This window comes from Hoplias malabaricus, chromosome 12, assembly GCF_029633855.1.
Source record: "Hoplias malabaricus isolate fHopMal1 chromosome 12, fHopMal1.hap1, whole genome shotgun sequence".
In the NCBI taxonomy this organism is placed as follows: Eukaryota; Metazoa; Chordata; class Actinopteri; order Characiformes; family Erythrinidae; genus Hoplias; species Hoplias malabaricus.
The window spans coordinates 29,432,007-29,450,669 of record NC_089811.1 but is presented as its reverse complement, the minus strand read 5'-3'; the positions used below and the strand labels follow the sequence as shown (position 1 = coordinate 29,450,669).

At 36.0% G+C, this 18,663-nt stretch overlaps 1 protein-coding gene across 2 annotated transcripts; it reads right to left on the bottom strand.

Annotated features, from left to right (window-relative positions):
* Nucleotides 1-167: 167 nt before the first annotated feature.
* LOC136710366 (myb-like protein X) lies at nt 168-16,695 on the bottom strand. Of its 2 annotated transcripts, none has more exons than XM_066685838.1 (9): nt 16,433-16,695; nt 14,598-14,888; nt 10,630-10,869; nt 10,314-10,442; nt 9,858-10,166; nt 6,403-6,714; nt 3,067-3,177; nt 2,533-2,598; nt 168-2,451 (listed from the first exon to the last, which is right to left on the bottom strand). In XM_066685838.1, the coding sequence occupies exons 1-9, from the start codon at nt 16,482-16,484 to the stop codon at nt 2,441-2,443; spliced, it is 1,521 nt and encodes a 506-aa protein (XP_066541935.1). In that variant the 5' UTR covers nt 16,485-16,695; the 3' UTR covers nt 168-2,440. The 2 variants fall into 2 exon arrangements, with proteins under 2 accessions (XP_066541935.1, XP_066541936.1); XM_066685839.1 differs by having other exon boundaries at nt 10,314-10,439.
* Between the last annotated feature and the right edge of the window lie 1,968 nt (nt 16,696-18,663).

The window sequence follows — 18,663 nt, the reverse complement described above, 5'->3', positions numbered from 1 at the left end:
TGTGTGTGTGTGGGTGGGTGTCCTAATAAACCATGCAATTTTTCTTGTTCTGAACTCGTAACTTGGATTTAAAACTTGATTATACAGAAAGCAAGTTATAGTTGGGGAGAGACTTAAAAACTAGACAGATTTTTTAAGTCACATTACATTTATTTAACAAAGTGTTCTCAAATTTTAACACAGGTTTAAATGATTGCTGGTGACTCTTGTGAATTTGCATGAGATTGTCATATGATGTAACAGCTGTAACATACACTCCACAATGCAACTTCTACAATAACGTATCTATGTCATCTTTAGTTGCTTCCTAACTGTACTTATGGGACCTCCACGTGCGAGTCTAGATTCTATTTCCCACTTCTGCATGTCAGAGGTCCGCTTCAGATGCTTTGTTGTCGGAGTGACAAGGTAACCACCACATTCACAGCATTAGATAATGTAACATGCACATTGTTAGCTGAGCAGTCAATTTGCTTTGGATTGAACAGTAAATAGCACTTTTCTATATCTAGTTAAATGCACATAGATGACAATTACAATAAAGTGCACAAACAATCATTAACAGCAGTAGAGCAGCACCAATCCACCACTATTTCTAATGTATTTTAGTAGTGAAATTCACAGCTAATTCCCATCTCAGATGAAGATATATCACAGTGCTGATGATCTGTTTCAAAAGCAGCATGACATTTATTTCTTGTGCATTTAATAGCTGTAATGTGTGGTGATGATGATGATGTACTGTACACCTTAGCTAAAGTAATACAGAGTAAATGGTAAAAAAAAAAACAGAACAAATGTCCATTAACCCTTTCAGGCACACACAGAGGATTTATTTTAAAATGCCAGATTTATTGGTGTAAACAAGTTGCAATCCATTAAACTAAAACAGATTTGGGGTGATTTTCTTTGGTCAAAGGTGATTTCTGAGGTGGTTTCCCTGAGTAATCACTGCATACTAAGTGGCACTGACTGTATCATTTACATTTACATCTTGTTCTATCATTTCATTGTCTTGTTTCATTATTTATTATGAAGATAAAAGCAACTGTTTGTCTGGTTGATACACAGTCCAACATTGCACTGTTTGCACATCCAAATTGTGCGATGCTGACTCTTCTTAGTGCTGCACTCTACAAAGTGTCTTGATGTGTGTGGAATGGTTGTTAAAATTAAAGTGTGGAGGGTACGGCTGAAGAAGTGTGGGTTCACTCAGCAAGGAGCAGGCAGGACTCAAAATAACTCTTTTCGTGAGAATTTATTCCAACGTAGCACACGTGATGACGTCACAATAAGAGAGGTACCCATAAAGAAATGAAAAGAACATAAAATAAAAACAGCGAGTTTGTCCGTACTGCAGTTCCTTCTACCTTCACCTGGCTACCGCAGCCAAATCCCCCTCCTTTTAGGAACTTAGCCCCTCCCCTCTCTTAATTGGACTAACCCAAATCTGGCAAAGGGGTAACAAAGTTACTTACAGGAAGATATTTATTCCCTACAATATAATCAATAACTGATATCCCCAGCACATCTTATTCCAGCTTCACTGGTAAGTGTTTATCTATGTACATAGTTTGTTAGTATTTTTACTTATTTGCTTTTTCCCTTTCACAGGTTCCCAAATCCAGCTCTTCCCTCCACCTCTCTATACCTCACCGTGGGCCCTTCGTCTAGCACAAAGAGAGACAGGAAATTCCCTGCCATTCCCCTAGGAACAGGACCTGAAACACAAGGTAAGTAATAATACCGGCATACATTCCTTAATGTATATTCCAGTCTTGGTGATGGGGCCAATTCACTGACCTCATCACAATGTGTTTAGCTTTGGGAGGTGAGCAGCTTTAGATTTGCACTTCTCACTAGGAATGTGTGGCTTGTAGTATGGAAATTCAGGCTGGCATTCTATTTTGGACCAGTAGTCTCGAAAAGAGGGTGATTTTTTTTTTCCTCCAACAACCATGCAGACCCAACTTTGCAGAGAAGCTACAGCTCTTACTTCACTTCCTGTGCGCTGCCTTTTTAAACTGTTCCCAGAACAACATTAACACTTTCAGAAAATGTACATCAGTGCAAACTGAGAAATAAGGAAAAACTAAGTGGTTTCTCCCAGTGACCACTATGCCTCAAAGGGTTAATTTAAATATCCATTTTTAAAAAAGGGAAAAAAAATACAGAATTTCCAGAAATCCAGAAATATAGAATCTCAGTAGAAATAGAAAGACTGGGATTAAACCCACAACCTGAGGACCTTGGTGTTGTACGGCTGAAACACTACCTGTAGTGATACACTACCTGTAATGACAGTGTGCTGCCTACTGGACAACCAACAATCATTTTTATTTATAAAAACTGTCAATTGTTGACAGCATTGGTCCGCCATAATCGGTTTAATTCTTGTATGCTGGTCTGTCTTCAAAACACCTGTTTTGTTTCCTTATTTTCATCTGGTTGCTGAAAATAATAATAATAAAAAAACGCTGTTAAATCAAAATATACAAAACTGTATCTAAAGATCTGGTAAATACTACTTACAGGTAAACAATTCTTTTGGTTTCCATGCCAGACCCTCATACTTTTCTATCGCCCTCTCAACTACTCCTGCAACAACAACAAAGAAAAGAAATTACTGCTTTTTTTGTTTTCATATCAGTCCTTAAAGAAAAATGGTTACCTAACCATTTATTAAGGCTTATTACACTCTTAAGTACAGTTAATTAAATGTACCCATATTGTAAAATGTCACCTACAACACTATAACCAGAATTACTCCTTAAGGTGTACTTTAAACAACATTTTACAACAGTTTCAAAACTCTAAATCAATCATTACATTATTTTCTCTAAACGAACTGTGGATGATTCATCTTTGAATAATGGCATATGTCTTCTGCTCTATCAGTCATTGTTGTGGAGTGTTGATCTGCAGATTTCCCTTGCTGCCATGTTTTTCCATATGCCATATTCGGGGGGCCTTCAATTCCTAATGCCTTATCTCTCAGCTACTACGTCACTTTTTTGATTTTCACTGTTGAATTTGCATCGTGTGTTCCCACAATGGCTGTTTTACCTCCATCACTTCCTTCTTTCTCTTCTTGATTTATGCTTCTGTCTGCAACAGCTGGACTCTCCTTATTGGTTCCTCCAGCATCTCCACACTTCTCATCATGGTTACATGCAGCTAAAAAAAATTGAGAAAGTCATATAATGTCCACTGAATTGAAAATAGTAAGTATAAATCAAATTCTGAATGGTAACTGAAATATGTAGCACATTTTATTTACTCTGCATTAAATAATAAGTACATTTACAGCTATTTTCACATTTCACCTAATAATTTCTTCAAGTTTTCTTCACATCCAGAGGCGATTGCTCTAAGACAGCAAGGGAAGCTCAGCTTCCCCTAAAATGTCAAAAAATAAGTGATCAAATATATACTGTTGTGTGTACATGTCAGTGAATAAATATGCACTACAACGCGCTCAACTTTTGTTCAGAATCAGCTTCTTATCACTGGTAAAGACGCGGCTTTCCTCTCAATCATTCCCTTTACGGACCTTTAAACTGTGGAGAGTTCAACAGCGAAGCAGCGAAGGGCGGCGAAATGAGACGAGTCATTGGATAAATGCTAGGCTTTGTCCCGTCCATCGGATGCTCAGCGTCTCTGGGGGTCTATGGGGCAGGGGGCTGGCCTCGGCTGTCCCGGAAGCTCAGCTTCTGCATGATGATTGGATGATCTGTCTGAGGCTAAATCCCTTTTTGATTGACAGCGGAATGAGCAAATCAGTGATTCTTTGGTGTAAAGATCCGTGGGAGCATTAAATATTCATTCTGTTCTGAGTTGAACCGGAGACTTACTGAATTCTCCTAGTGGCATCTTCTTTGTTAAAAACAACTAGTGATAAATCGAGCTGCTATTTCTGGTGGGTGTTTTTGTAGCTGCTTGTGTTTTGAGACTGACTTCTATCACTCTTTCTGACTTCTATTGCAGTTTCTGTCCAGCGGGTGCTGCTGAGCCCCTCCACCGTCACAAAGCACTCACAGGCGGACACACTTCACATGAGCCAAGGCCGTTTAAGCAGCCTAGCTCTACTGGCCATTGAAAGACCAGTATCCGTCACTGTTCATAACTAAGAAAAATAACCTCAACAAGTAACACAACTGTAATGCACTGGATGTGTGTAATAAATGAGTGGATCCTGGGCTCTGAATTTTCTTTGAGGCTAAATTGTTTAATTTAACCACTTATCCAGTTGAGGGTCCTGAGCCTATCCAGAATCACTGGGCGTAAGTCAGGAACACACCCTGGAGGGGGCGCCTTTCCTTCGCAGGCCACACACACACACACACACACACACACACACAAACCTATGGACACTTTGAGTAGCCAATCCACCTACCAATGTGTGTTTTTGGACCATGGGAGGAGACTGGATACCCTGGAGGAAAACCACATGGACAGAGGGAGAACACACCAAACCCCAAACATAGGGCTCAAACCCACAACCTCAGGACCCTGGAGCTGTGTGATACCAACACGACCGGTTGCACCTGTTATGAAACTGGACTTTCTATTATCACCACCTACAATATATTCTCCTTATTATTAAACATGATAATATTTAATAATAAAACAGAAAAATAGATCTGCATATGAGACCAGACAAGGCAGCACTGAAACCAAGGGATCACCACAGACAAGGAACACCTGGATAATGAGAAGGAAGGATAATGAGAGGGCAACATAGGAGGCACAGGTGGAGACAATAATTACGAGTTGGGGCTAGGTTGGAACAAAACAAAATAGGGCAAAACAAATTCAAGCACATTTAATAACCCCCAGTTCAAGGAACTGATGAAGCAAGAAGTAAAAACCTTTTTGGAAGACAATGGTAATGGTGGAATCTGACCTAAGAGATTATGGGATACCTTAAAAGCAGTTCTCAGATAAAATTATAAACAATTTTGTTTTTAAAAAAGATGAAACAGCTAAAATTGGTAGAAATGAATGCTAAATTAAAACAAGAACCAAATATCCTGTCAGAAATTCTTACAATTAGGTATGAAACTCAAGAATCTGAAATATGGTAGTATTCACTAGACAGAAAAGACTTGAATCTGAGTCCCACAAAGGAATATATCTAAAATGTATAAGGGCGTAATGGTCAAGAGAGTAAATTTGACAGCATATATAAAACAAAAATGAGAAGAAGAAAGTAGTCTAACCATTTCAAGTCAAGCATGGCTTAAACTTTGTGAATGTCAACGGAAATGTACTATAAAACTGGAGGGAATTTGGGTGGAAGTATATAATTTGAATTTTTATTACACTAAAGTTAGGGAAAAACTAAGCAAATGTGGGGTTCAAGGGGCTGGCCACTGGCATACATGTTGGGAGTGCTTGAAACTGAAACATTCTTGGACAGAACTGCATAAAATACTGGAAAATATATTCAATTTAGAATAGTACTGTTACACTGTTGGTGTGATAAACCCTAACATAACAGGTCCGGATAAATATTTTTGTGGCATTTTATTAATCGCAAGTAAAAATGTTATAACAAGGAGGTGGCTGACTCCTGATCATCCTGTAATATCTGGACAAACCTGGTTAATGGGATATACGTGATGGAAAGAATTACTTTCTCTATCAGATTGAAAATTGCAAACTTTTTAAAATTCTGGTCAAAAACAGTTTAACTATATTAAGACTGTAAGACCAGATTTCATTGAGATACAGTATGAATGAGTACACTCCCTATAAATCCCCCAACCCCTCTTTGTCTTTAAAGACACTTTTACTTTTCTAAGTGTAAATAGTTATTTGTCTAATACTTGTTAAAGAAGGGAAGAGGTGTAAGATATAGGTACAATTTAAATTAACACATGTGAAATTGTATCATGTCTTTTTTAAAGGCACTTTTAATTTTCTCAGTGTAAAAAGTTATTTGTCTCATACTTGTAAAGTGTAAGGTATACTTGTATATACATATATATAACTGAAATAAATGAATGTGAAATTGTATCATGTCAATGTTCAGCTCTGTATGTCTTCAATAAATAAAAAAAACATGATTAAAAAAAAAAAATGAGCAATTTCATTTTCACAGCTTTCCACCTCAGTCAGTCAATCAGGGCAAGGTCAATGGCACACTCTGCAAACAACTCTTTAAACACGGAACTGAAGGTTTCAGTTATTCTTATATTAGCCGAGGAGGTAAAGAAGGAAATCATTGTTTTCTAGCACCCCATAACACCCAAATATCACAGCCAAATCCTTTTAAGGTGGAGCATGTAAATAGTCAAATTTTCCATTTTGATATCAAATATGCTTCCATTTAAATGTGGACAGTTACCAATTTAAATTTACAGTTCTTTAGTATGGTTTCATTGTATGAACACTTACTATTATTTGCTCTTTCATCTGCTGAACACTCTTTGTCTTTGTCCTCTTTACTGTCTGATTGTTCTCCTGACTCTCCTCCATCAGCTGAGTCTGGACTTGGAGCCACAGTATCACTTTCTGAATTATGTTCTTGATTATCTTTGAAGTCAGTTACATGGTTCTGTCCCTCTGATGGCTGCGTCTCGTCCACAATGTTACATTTGATGAGAGGTACTGTTTCATGACTTTTGTCCTCATTTTGGAACTCATCTTTTTCATTCTCACTTTCTCCTTCCGGATGAACTGTGCCTTCCTCAGGGAGCTCATCATTGTCTGTTTAACATAAAAAAAGAAATTAAAATGAATTATAATTAATTAAAATTTTAATTTGACCACAATATACTTGCTCAAATTATAAATAAATACATTCAGCTTTTAAATTTTAAGATCACTCACGCATACTTGGCTGAACAGAAATCTGATCTACAGCATTTATGTATCAATGAAATTGAGAAATAAAAACATGTTTTGTAAGAAAGTGTTAATCATGAAATCGGACCTGAGATATTATGGAATACAATAAATGCAGTTCACAGAGGCCTAATTATAAGCCACTTTGCTTATTTAAAGAAGATAAAACAGTTAAAATTGGTAGAATGGTTGAATGTTAAAATTTAAACAAAAATTTAAACCAAATATCCTTTCAGAAATTCTTACAATTAGGAATGAAATAAATATATAATACATTCAAAAAATACAAAAAAAGGTAATATTCACTAGACAGAAATATAATAAATTGGGTGCAAAATAAGAAAAACTAGCAAAAAAACTACCAAAAAAAGGGAATATATCGTATATAGGATAAGAGACCCAAAATCAAAAATGATACTAAACAAGTGGGATGATATGAAAAACTACATACACAACAGTATATTGACGATGAAGAAATGACTGAAACATTCCTTAATTCGTGCCACTATTTCACTCCTTAAATCAAACAAATCTCCTGGTACACATGGACATGTCAGAGGTAAATTTCGGACCTCTTACTGCAAAGATTAAAACAGATATTTACAGAGCTTGGCTTAATGCCAGGATCGAAGCCATAAAGACAAATGTGTTTCCATGTTATCTCTAGATCCGTTTCACACACTCACCATTAAAATTTCTCCAAATACTTTTTCAGAATGGGAAATATTCATTTCCAGGTTTACATGGCAGGAATAAAAATCAAGAATATAATTTAAGATGTTACAGGTCCTAAAAGACAATTGAGGTATAGCTCTACCAAATCTGGAAAAATATTTCTTTGTAGCCAAAACAAGTCCTCTAATTTTCTCTTGCAATCCTGAACACCAAACAAGATGGATGGATTTACAATCGTTCTTGATAAAGGACCATCTTATACACGCACTATTAGGAAATATTAAATTAGTTTAAAATGTTGACATTATAGAGAATCCTTGGATAGAATCCCAATTTAAAATTTGGAATAAAATAATAAGACAATATAATTTGAGTGAAATGTTGAACGTAATTAGAGTTCACAGCCAATAAGACTGATAATAAAACAGATCAAATCTGGCTGACCAAAATTATAAAAGCACATGCAGTATTATGGAAAAAGGCAAGATGAGAGATTTTCAGTCCCTAAAAGAAATGTACAGCCTAGAACACTTTTATCGGCACCTTCATCTGTGACATTACTTTGAGAAAACAATTAAGAATAACACACTCAACAAGGGTAAAGGAGCAATCTGTAAGATATTTACTGTATTTAGTCATAAAATGTCTATAGTGTGTGATCATAGATTAAGGAAACAGTCAAAGCTAAAAAACTGCTGCCTCTAATAGCATTGCTGAAGCAGTACATTCTCTTTGAGAAGTGCCCAATTTGGAGTGGAGATGCATTGATCCCACCCTCTGAGGTCCTGCCTGTGATCTCGCCCTTTATCCAATCACATTACGTCCAAACCCACCGCTTTGCCAGGTGTACAAACATATTGTCTTGGAGCCATGGAATGACCAAGTGAACAGACTTAATGTTATTTTTTACTGGACCCAAAAAGTTCCATTGGCCTTCTAAAAGTCTCCATGAATGTAGACAGAGTAAAATGATAGGAAATATTGGCCTTGTGTTTGAAAGAATTGAATTGTATTGAATTGTAGGTTCATGTGTATTTCTCTGAGGTGTGTGTGTGTTTAAAACTAATTAAGGAGTAAGAATTGTGTTTGAGAAGCCTCGCATATTCACCTATTTAAGGCGAAATGGAGAAATCAATCTTGGTAATACACAGCAAATATAAGTGTTTCCCTAGTAGGTAGATGTTTTAGTGATATGATGTACACTTGGTCGTATGTTTTAAATGAATAAAATGGGAACTAAGGAGTGTTTCATATAATATAATATGCCAATAAGACTCGTAAATGGACTCATGTAAGGTGGAACAACATATTTGACTACGAAAATTGTGAATAAGAAGCAAAGTTCCGCCTCCTAAACAACATCTATGGTGTAAGGGAAAATCGATAAGTAACACCAGCCTTGTCTAGTTGAAATATTTAAGGTGGGTTTGAACAGTAAAGACTTGTAAATGCAGAGAAATGGTGGCTGCTCATTCACTTTTTTTTATTTTTTCTTGTGTAGGTAAATGTTTTATTGAAATGATCAACACTTTTCTGTGTAACTGTGTTGATTATGGCACATTCTTCTATGGCTTAATGATCAAGAGATTAAATTTGACAGCATATATAAAACAAAAATGGGAAGAAGAGAGTAGTTTAACCATTTAAAGTCAGGTATTGCTTAAGATTTGTGTATTTCAATGGAAATATACCATATAACTGGAGGGAATTTGGGTGGAAGTGTATAATTTGAATTTTTATTACACCAAAGTTAGGGAAAAACTAAGCAAATGTGGGGTTCAAGAGGCCGGCCATTGGCATATATTTTGTGAGTGCTCGAAACTGAAACATTTTTGGACAGAACTGCATAAAGTACTGGAAAATATATTGCATTTAGTATCAGGGTAAGGTCAACGGTGCACTCAGCAGACAACACTTTAAACACAAAGGTGATGAAGGGAAACAGAGCCACTTGTGATGCTTAATATCTTTATACATGACTCCATAAGAAAGTGTTTAATCGACTGTGGCCAAGATTTCTGGTTTAACAACCTGCTTCAGCTTCTGCCTCTAATTTGCTGTTCCACCTTAAACAGTGCAGAAGTTGTATACTAACATCCCAAAATACCCACATATCACAGCCGAATCCTTTTAAGGTGGAGCAGAGAAATTAAAAGATAATGTAAATTTTCATACTTTCCATTCCACTTTAATAGTTGCATTTTCATGCCACATTGTCATTTTCTTTTTGCTATAAAATATGCTTCCATTTAAATGTGGACACAGTTACCAATCTACAGTTACAGTTCTTTAGTATGGTTTCATTGTATGAAAACTGTTACACATCTTACTTGTATTTGCTCTTTCATCTGCTGAACACTCTTTGTCTTTGTCCTCTTTACTGTTTGATTGTTCTCCTGACTCTCCTCCATCACCAGAGTCTGGATTTGGAGCCACAGTATCAGTTTCTGAATTATGTTCTTGATTATCATTGAAGTCAGTTACATGGTTCTGTTCCTCTGATGGATGCGTCTCGTCCACAATGTTACATTCGATTAGAGGTGCTCTTTCCTGACTTCCTGAATTTTGCGACTTGTCCTTTTGATTTTCACTTTCTTCTTCCTGATGAACTGCGCTTTTCTCAGAGACCTCAACTTTGTCTGTTTAACAAAAAATATATATTATATATTTTATAATATATAAAGAATATTATAATTAATTACATTTTATAAATTTTATAAGTTACCCACAATATATCTACAGCATTTATGTAACAATAAAATTGAGAAATTTGGAACTTGTCATACCTTCTGTTCTGTTATCTTCTGTTTCCTTACATTTCTTTTTGTATATGAATACACCACCAGCAACAGCAACAGCAACAACAGCAACAGCAATTATAATCGATACAATAGCTGTATGATTAGATCCACCTGCTTAAAATAATAGTAATGGTAAAGGAAAAGAAGTTATTTACTCATTCAGTCTGTTTTCATGATGCCACATCAATGTAATTATGACATATAAAACCACGTTTTTTTATTAGTAATTAATCACAACACAGTCGAGTGTAAGACTGAAAGTGTTATAAACAGTGAAAAACTTTATGAAGAGATATATTACCTGGGAAACAGTGCTTTAAATTGTAATTTGTAGTATTCTGGCTCACGTTATTCTTTGCAGTGCAGATATATAGTGTATCAGGGCTTTGTTCTCTTGGGATAGTAAGGCTTGATCCAGCGTGATAGAACTCATTTGGCCCACTCCATTCAAAGACTGCCAGAACTGAAGAGCCCACTGAGCACAGGAGGTTTACTGCAGTATCGTTTAATGTACAGGATACATAGGGTTTTGGAACTGGATCTGAAAAAAAAATTATATAATTTTTGGTCAATATTTAGTGAAAATGTAAAGCAAATTCTAAACTGACCACTAATATTTAGCTATCATAAGATATATCCTGCAAACTGATGTAATTTCTGAGTTTAACAATCTCGCTCCCACCTCCATGCCCTCTCCACCCATCTCTTGTATTCATCTATCCAGTGGGTGGGAGGGTTCTCCCCATTTCAGACTTCAAAGCATGATCTGTACTAGCGAAGTGTTATATAGAAATAAAATATTAGGTCTAACAATTTAAATTAGTTCCTTAAAGCTCAAGAATTGACTACTATTAGGAGGTGAGGTTTATATCATACATACATATAATACATATAATATATAGAATATCTTAAAACCTGCCAGACCAAACCAGCAGAATTTTTATCATCTCCCTTTAATTCATTCTTGTTTGTAGCTTTTCATTTTTTAAACATAAGCATAAGGATTTATAATATGCAAGAATTTAACACCCTATTTCAACTATTTTGCACCACATTTGAAAGCATCATGTTTTTTGTTGAATATTTAAATATTCTGCAGTTCAGCACTGAATCATTCAAATCCATTGGATTTCATGTTTTCATTGATCATGTTCTCTCACCACCCTGCCCAAAAATGATTACACAATTATATCATAACACCCCTGGTAATCTGTCACAGAGTGCAGCCGTGTGTTTTTGGATCATGGAAGGAAGCTAATTCTCTGATTGCCTATGTAGCACTTCCCACTAGAATACAGTAGCTGAGTTTCCTTTAAATGCTGCACTGTTTAAGTGGAATGTAACACTGATTAGATGTGGTTTGAGGAGATAAAAAAGAGAAGGTTGTTTGCAGTCTTTGAATCTGTTCCTTCACTGCCAACTGCCTGAGGCTGTGTCTGATAAAATGAAAAGTTCCCTTTGAAAATAAATGGGATAAGCTGTGGTGCATAAACATGCTGGAGCAGTGGCTTTACACAAACAGCAGGTAAATATGACATAACAACACATATTATAATGACACTACATAAATTCAGCAACTTTTCAAGCAGACTTTAGCTACTTTTCTCATAACAATTTGGAAAAAATACATTACACTGTTGGTTTTACCTGCTTCCAACACACCTGATCTTACAGACCAGCTCATAAATAAACTCTTAATTATTGACACACTTGCATTAAAGTGAGTGTGTTAGAGCAGGGAAAAATTAAATGGTGGCATGTCCTCAATGTCAGAGAAAACTAGCTAAACTCCCAGTGTATCCCTCATTTAAACACAAGACCACATTATTGTATATTTTTTGCAACTAATGGCAGTCGAGAAAAACTAGGCTGGCCTGGTCTTCTTCTTATCACCAGCTTAATGGGATTGTTTTGATGTAATTACATTTAAAATTCTTATTAAATATTTGAAAATATATTTCTGAACTTTTAAAGAGAGCATATTATTTATGGTCAGTTCAGTCTCTACAGTGCAAATTAGTGAGCTAGAGTTCCCAAACCCTGAAGATGCCCTTCTTATGACGCATTCCTACTGAAGGGTAAGAATTAATAAATGTATTCTCTTGGGGAGGCACAGTGATGTAGAGTCACCATCACAAAACTACAGGGTTCTGGAATTGTGGGTTTTGTCACCATCTTTGAGGAGTTTGATGAGTCTAAAGACACATGTTCCTGCCATGTGCCCAGTGATTCCAGGTAGGTTTCAGATCCACAACCCTTAATTAGATAAGCAGTTACAGACAATAAATGCATGAATGAATTAATGAATTTGTCATGCACTTTTCTTGTTGCATTGCACTGATAGCCACTGATACTGCCCATATTCTCCTGGCTTGCAGCTCAGCTCCTCTCACATGGTCCAGAGCCAACAAGCAAACTCTTTCCCCTGCCTGTACTAACCTGCTAGCAGGTGTATTTCACTCCCTTCGCATTCCCAAAGCCATGAACTAGTGGTCTGCACTCCCATGGGACTCATGGGTCCTGTCATAATATCTTTCGGCATGGGACTAAATTTAATTGTTATCCACGAAAGCGGGTGGTTAACCAGTGCCATGACTGTGGGAGCAGAGCAACATAAACATGTAGAAGAATCTCAGCAGTAGAGCTTCCTATTCCCATCTCTGCTGTCAGTCCTCTCCATTTTCTCACCTCCTATTCTTTATTTTTTTCTCTCACCTGTGCCCTGTATCTCCATTCCTTGACTTCTCATTACATTATGGTATCTTTACATGCTCCTGTCAAATTCTTTTTCACCTCTATTAGCTACTTTTTAATATTCATTGGGATCCATTCCTTTTCTCTCCTCTCCCCTTTTCTTTATTTTTCTCATTTCTATCCTTTTATCCCTACTCTATCCCTGTTACTAATTCTTTCTATTTCATTCCTTCTTTCCCCTCTTGATTTCTTTTTTCAATTCTTTGAATGTTATTTTTTATACTTCTGTTCTGATTTAACCCCCCTTTCTTTATTCTTCTAATTATATTCCTTTCCCCCTCTCTTCTACATTTTTTTATCTGATTAATTCCTATGAGATTGTTACTATATTTTGCACAATTGATTAGACATATTATTTCAGGAACGCTCTATAGGAATACTAAATAAGTGAACATATAATTTTTGCTACAAATTATACCACACACCAATACGCGAATGTTGCATTTGTATTATATTAGAACAGTTCTTTTTGTGAATTTGTGAGAAAAATATAGAGGAACAGTAATACAATAAGAAACTGAATGATTTCTGTAATGCAAATTATACAATTCTTCTACAACATTGAAAATGTATAAAATGTTTGTCGCTTATAGTTCAGCACACAGGTCCAGTCATTAGTCAGTTTGCTGTCATACTTTAACTTTGGCCATTAGGCATCCCTACTTTAGTCCTCATTTGCTAGATGTAAACATAGCAGAAAAAAAGAAAGGAAATATGTTTTTGGTAGATTATTTGTTGTAACAATGCTTTCTGGCAATAAATCTTATACCGTCAGAAAGCCTGTTCCCTTTTAAATGATGCAAAATTTGTAAGGAACATGCATTTGTGGGATGAGCAATAGTGCTGAGTATGTGGGCTGTGCCCATGAAAAATTTCTTGCCACACTTATTGTCAATACATCTGGAAAACCTGTTAATTTCCATTTTAAATGGTGCTGCATTAGTAATTAACATGATGACAAGCCTCGTTTTTCTAGTGAGGGAGATGCTGCCCCACATCATCACACAAAATATGCTGTTTGGCATTGACAGAGAGGATTTGGCAAATTTTTTTCATGGGCACAACCATGAAAAGTTCTTTTGGCATCTGAACAGCTGAGTGTCAATCTTCATTTTATAAAATGGACACAATGGCAGCAAACCTAGTCACAAAACCAAATGCAAGGGAATTCAGACGAGGCAATATGAAAAAATCTTGTTCACACAGCCACAATAACGGCACATCTGTGTCACATGACAAAACAGATCGGATTTGGGCCACTTTTACCTGCTGTGTGAATGTAACCTGAAAGTCTGTTTCACCTAGCATCTCTCCAGACATCAGAGGGTTATAAACCAGCTCCATCATTATTGCTGCTTATCAAAAATAACTTCAAATGTTTTCAACTCGCGCCCAGTGATTCAGAGTAGGCTCCGGACCCACTGTGGCCATGAACTGGATAAGCAGTTACAGACAATGAATTAGTGAACGAAATACCTCTATAGATTCTTTATAGGTTTTAACATGGTGACTCACCCATCACTTCAATGTCATGTTTAGAATACTGTAGCTTTCCGTCCACCTGGATTTCAGACTCATACAGACCAGTGTCATCTTTCCTCAGATTCTTAAGTGTGAGGTCTCCAGACTGAATGTCAAGTTTTCCTCTGGATTTATAGTCTTTATACCAATCCGGTTTAGAGTTTTCATACTCAACCATTTTGTTGTCTTTGAATTTCCACAGAATATTCTGAGCTATCCCTGTAATTTTAGGTTGAAAAGTGTAATCTGTCCCAGTCTGAAGATACACAACACCAAATACAGGACCTAAAAAAAGAAACAGTCACTAGAGTATGTCACAATATCATAGAACAAAGTTAGGAACAGAGCCCATTGATTATGTTATAAACTATAAACTGTGATATTTGATCTATGACAAAACACAATACCAAATTCAGGACATAAAGATGAAGAATAAATAAACTTTTGTTACTTAATCCATGTAACAATAACACAACACAAAGCATGGAACAGACAGTTGTTTTTCTACATGTAAAATTTGAGCCACTGAAACTGACAATCCTGGCAGTCTTCCCAATTTTGTCTAAATGGTAAAATTGTATATAGATCAACAGGACAAATATATATCATAGCACATGACATAGTCTTACCTTTGACACTTGTTTCAGAAAATATTTTTTGTGAAATTACCGATATACAGCGCAAGCTACAGTGGTTGGTAAAGTTAGGTTGATATTGTATATTCAGACAATATTTTGTCCCTCCACTTGCTTTCAAACAACATCCTAAATACTGTACAAGTAATTCTAGATCTTAAAAGTATATGGAACTTTTACAGTAGCAATTTGTTATGTTAAAAAAAATGAAAAATGTACCAATATATTTTACCAAACTAAATATTGTAGTATGTTGGTCAGATGTGTCTGATCTGTTATGGCATATGTTTCACTGTAGCCATTTGTTACATAAAAATGACTTTATTTAAAATTCAACTTGTCCATATCTTACAAAACTGACAGTTGCAGGGTTTTGTGTGATATGTCACTGTACTTTACAGCTGAATTTAGATCTGTAACACATATACATGTCTGTTAGATTCCTTTAATAACGAAAAAAACATTTAAATTTAACTGAGGCATATTTTACTAAATAAAATTTGTAGTATGTTGGTCGGATATGTCTCTGTGAACCACAGCTGTTTTAAGATCTGTAAGTTACATGAATGATTCACAGTAGCATTATATTAGCTTTAATTGCACAACATTTAACTACATTGTCTACATTGCTTTAAATACTCATATGTTACTGTTGTACATTGAGATTTGAGGCTTTATCACTATCACGCTCCTCATCTATGTGCTTGTTATACGTTTTTAAATAGGATCCGTACTTTGCCGACAGACCCTTAACGCCTTGGGCCCCCCGCTACAGTCATTCCGGCAAATTTCAATAAATGTACTTCGCGAAATGGAAAGATGTGGTATTTTGGTAAAATATGAAAGCTGTAATTTGTTCTCTGATCCTTAAGAAATGTTCATTTCAGAGATGTTAGGACGTTGTTCGTTGTTGTTCAGGTATATGATAAACCTGAACATTTCTAAAACTCATCAGATATTGATCGTTAAGTTTATCTGAATATAACCGAAAAGGTTAATGCTCGTAATCACAACTGAATGTCCTCTAATCGAGTGGATCAACGTCTCAGGAACCGTCTTCACCTGACCTCACACAGATTATAGTTTCCGCTCCACGGTTGTGTGACATTCACTCACATTATTTACAGATAATATTGAACATACACTCACATTGTCAACGTTAAATACAACAAACACATCGAGTACTGGACTTACCGACACCGAAAAAGACCAAAAAGAGTGTGAAGCTGACACAGTTACTCGCCATTTTTCTTTCACTTTCGGTTCAAGTGGTGAAGTGTGCTTCCTCTTCTCGACACCAACAACCCCTCGGTAAAACACCGGAATGGAGACCTGACTTCTTCATTAAGTCACATTAACATAGCTATAGAAAGATGCACTTCTGGCAGTTACAAAAAATGAGACGTAGACCAATTAGAGATGATCCAAGTTCATTGTCTGGTTTTGCAGGTCGTAACTGTCCCCACTTTAAGCAACACAGGAAGTTTTTGTCTTTCCCGTGACGTGTTTTCAAGTTAGTTCATGAAAATTTAAATGACACACCCAAACTATAGTTTCCACTAGGAGTCGCCATGCGTCAATACGTTATTGAGTGTCAGATGCCAGTCCCTTTTTTCAAAGGCAAAGGTTTTTACCACCGCACCATCGCGTGGGACACCGGAGTACTCTACCTGCATCCAGGTCTTATAAAGTTCCACATATAATAATAATAATAATAATAATAATAATACCTTACATTTATAAAGTGTGTTTCAATAACCCAAAGAAAATGGTTAGACAGCCACGGCCAGTGGGGCCACGAAAAAGAGAAGATGCGGTTTCAATAACGAACCGGTGGATGGCGAAGCAGAGAGAGATTTTTGTCTTCTATGTAATAGCAGTGTTTCTGTCGGTCATGGTGGAGAATATGATATGAAGCGACATGGTTTTTTAGAGTCTCACAGGAAAAGAACACAGCAACAAGAAACATGCAAATCGATGCAGTCGTTTTTCATTAAACCAAATGACCCCCAACTTGATAACATTTCTGCAGCAGAAGTGACGATCATCATGCAGAACAAAATACTCATTCATGTTGTTCTACCGACTGCAGTAAGAAATTAGCCCCAGTCATTTTTCCAGGCTCTGAGATAGCAAAGAATATGTTGACTAATTTGATAGTCCCAATAAAGACAAGATGTTGCAAAATGAGTGTTTTGTCTTGTATAGGCCTATGCCTTGAACTGTAGGAAATTTGTTAGGAACTGTAGGAATCTTTTGGGTCAGGTAGTGTCTTAATCTTTTGGTGGGTGGGGTTGAAAGGCAAGAATAAATGTTTCTTGGTAAATTACATAGACATTATATGTTAAACTTAAAGTTATTACCTGCTTACCTGTTTTCAAAACCACCTCAGACATGGACTATTACTGTAATATAATGATGATTATTATTATATTGTTCATTTATGATGATATGTCAAGTATCTCTCCATTAAACAATTCGTTAACTTTTAAATAGCATGTGCAAATTTATTGTTTGTCAAGATCCTTGGTCTTTTTCCCTTTTAATTTCCAATTACTGATCTACCAGTCTTTTTTTTCTTTAAAGCTACTGGTTCCACCACCATACACTCTATCATACATTTATGTTTTTGTGATTTTGTCTGAACTCAGTATATATCTGTCTTTTAAATCACATTCTAAATCAACTATTTCCTTGTTCCTTTTTCACATGTATGTCATTCCATTCAGACCCAAATATGATAAGGCCCCTAAACGTTACACCCTCCGACCATTTCATCCCATTACCAAACCTCACTCTTACACTAAAAATCATTCGGGATTCACCCTTTTTTTTATCCTTTTCACAATTGGCTGTTTTAGTTTTTTTTTTTTTTTTTACACATTGACTTCTTGACCTTTGGCTTTAACCCTTTCTTACCTCATCAATCTAATCATCATTTTCAGCTCTCCTTGCATATATCCCCTGACCTTTCTTTGGCTTCATTTTAGACTTCCTGTCTTTTTTCTCACTGCAGCACTGAGAATGATCCACCACCCAAATCATACCTGCTCTATGGGTGTCCTGGCCATTAAGGTACAGTGCAAAATGGGGAAACAATGTATTTAGATAAACAGGTGGTCTACAGTCTATAATTGTAGAACTATTAAGAGCTCCTATATGGTAAGTGTAGCTAATGAAATGAACAATGAGGTAATGATACAAGGTAGGTATATTTATTCTGCTCAGTGAGCGTATATCAGTATATCTTTTTGGAGCATATATCAGTATATACCCAGTATATCTTTTTGAACAGGTCATCTGCATCCCTCCTGTAAAGTCGATTTTTGACACGGAATAGGTTAGAATCCATATAAATATTTTTAAATGTAATTTGATCTTCTTTTTCTATTTCAAAACTGTTAGAAAATGTAAAAAGTTTTTTA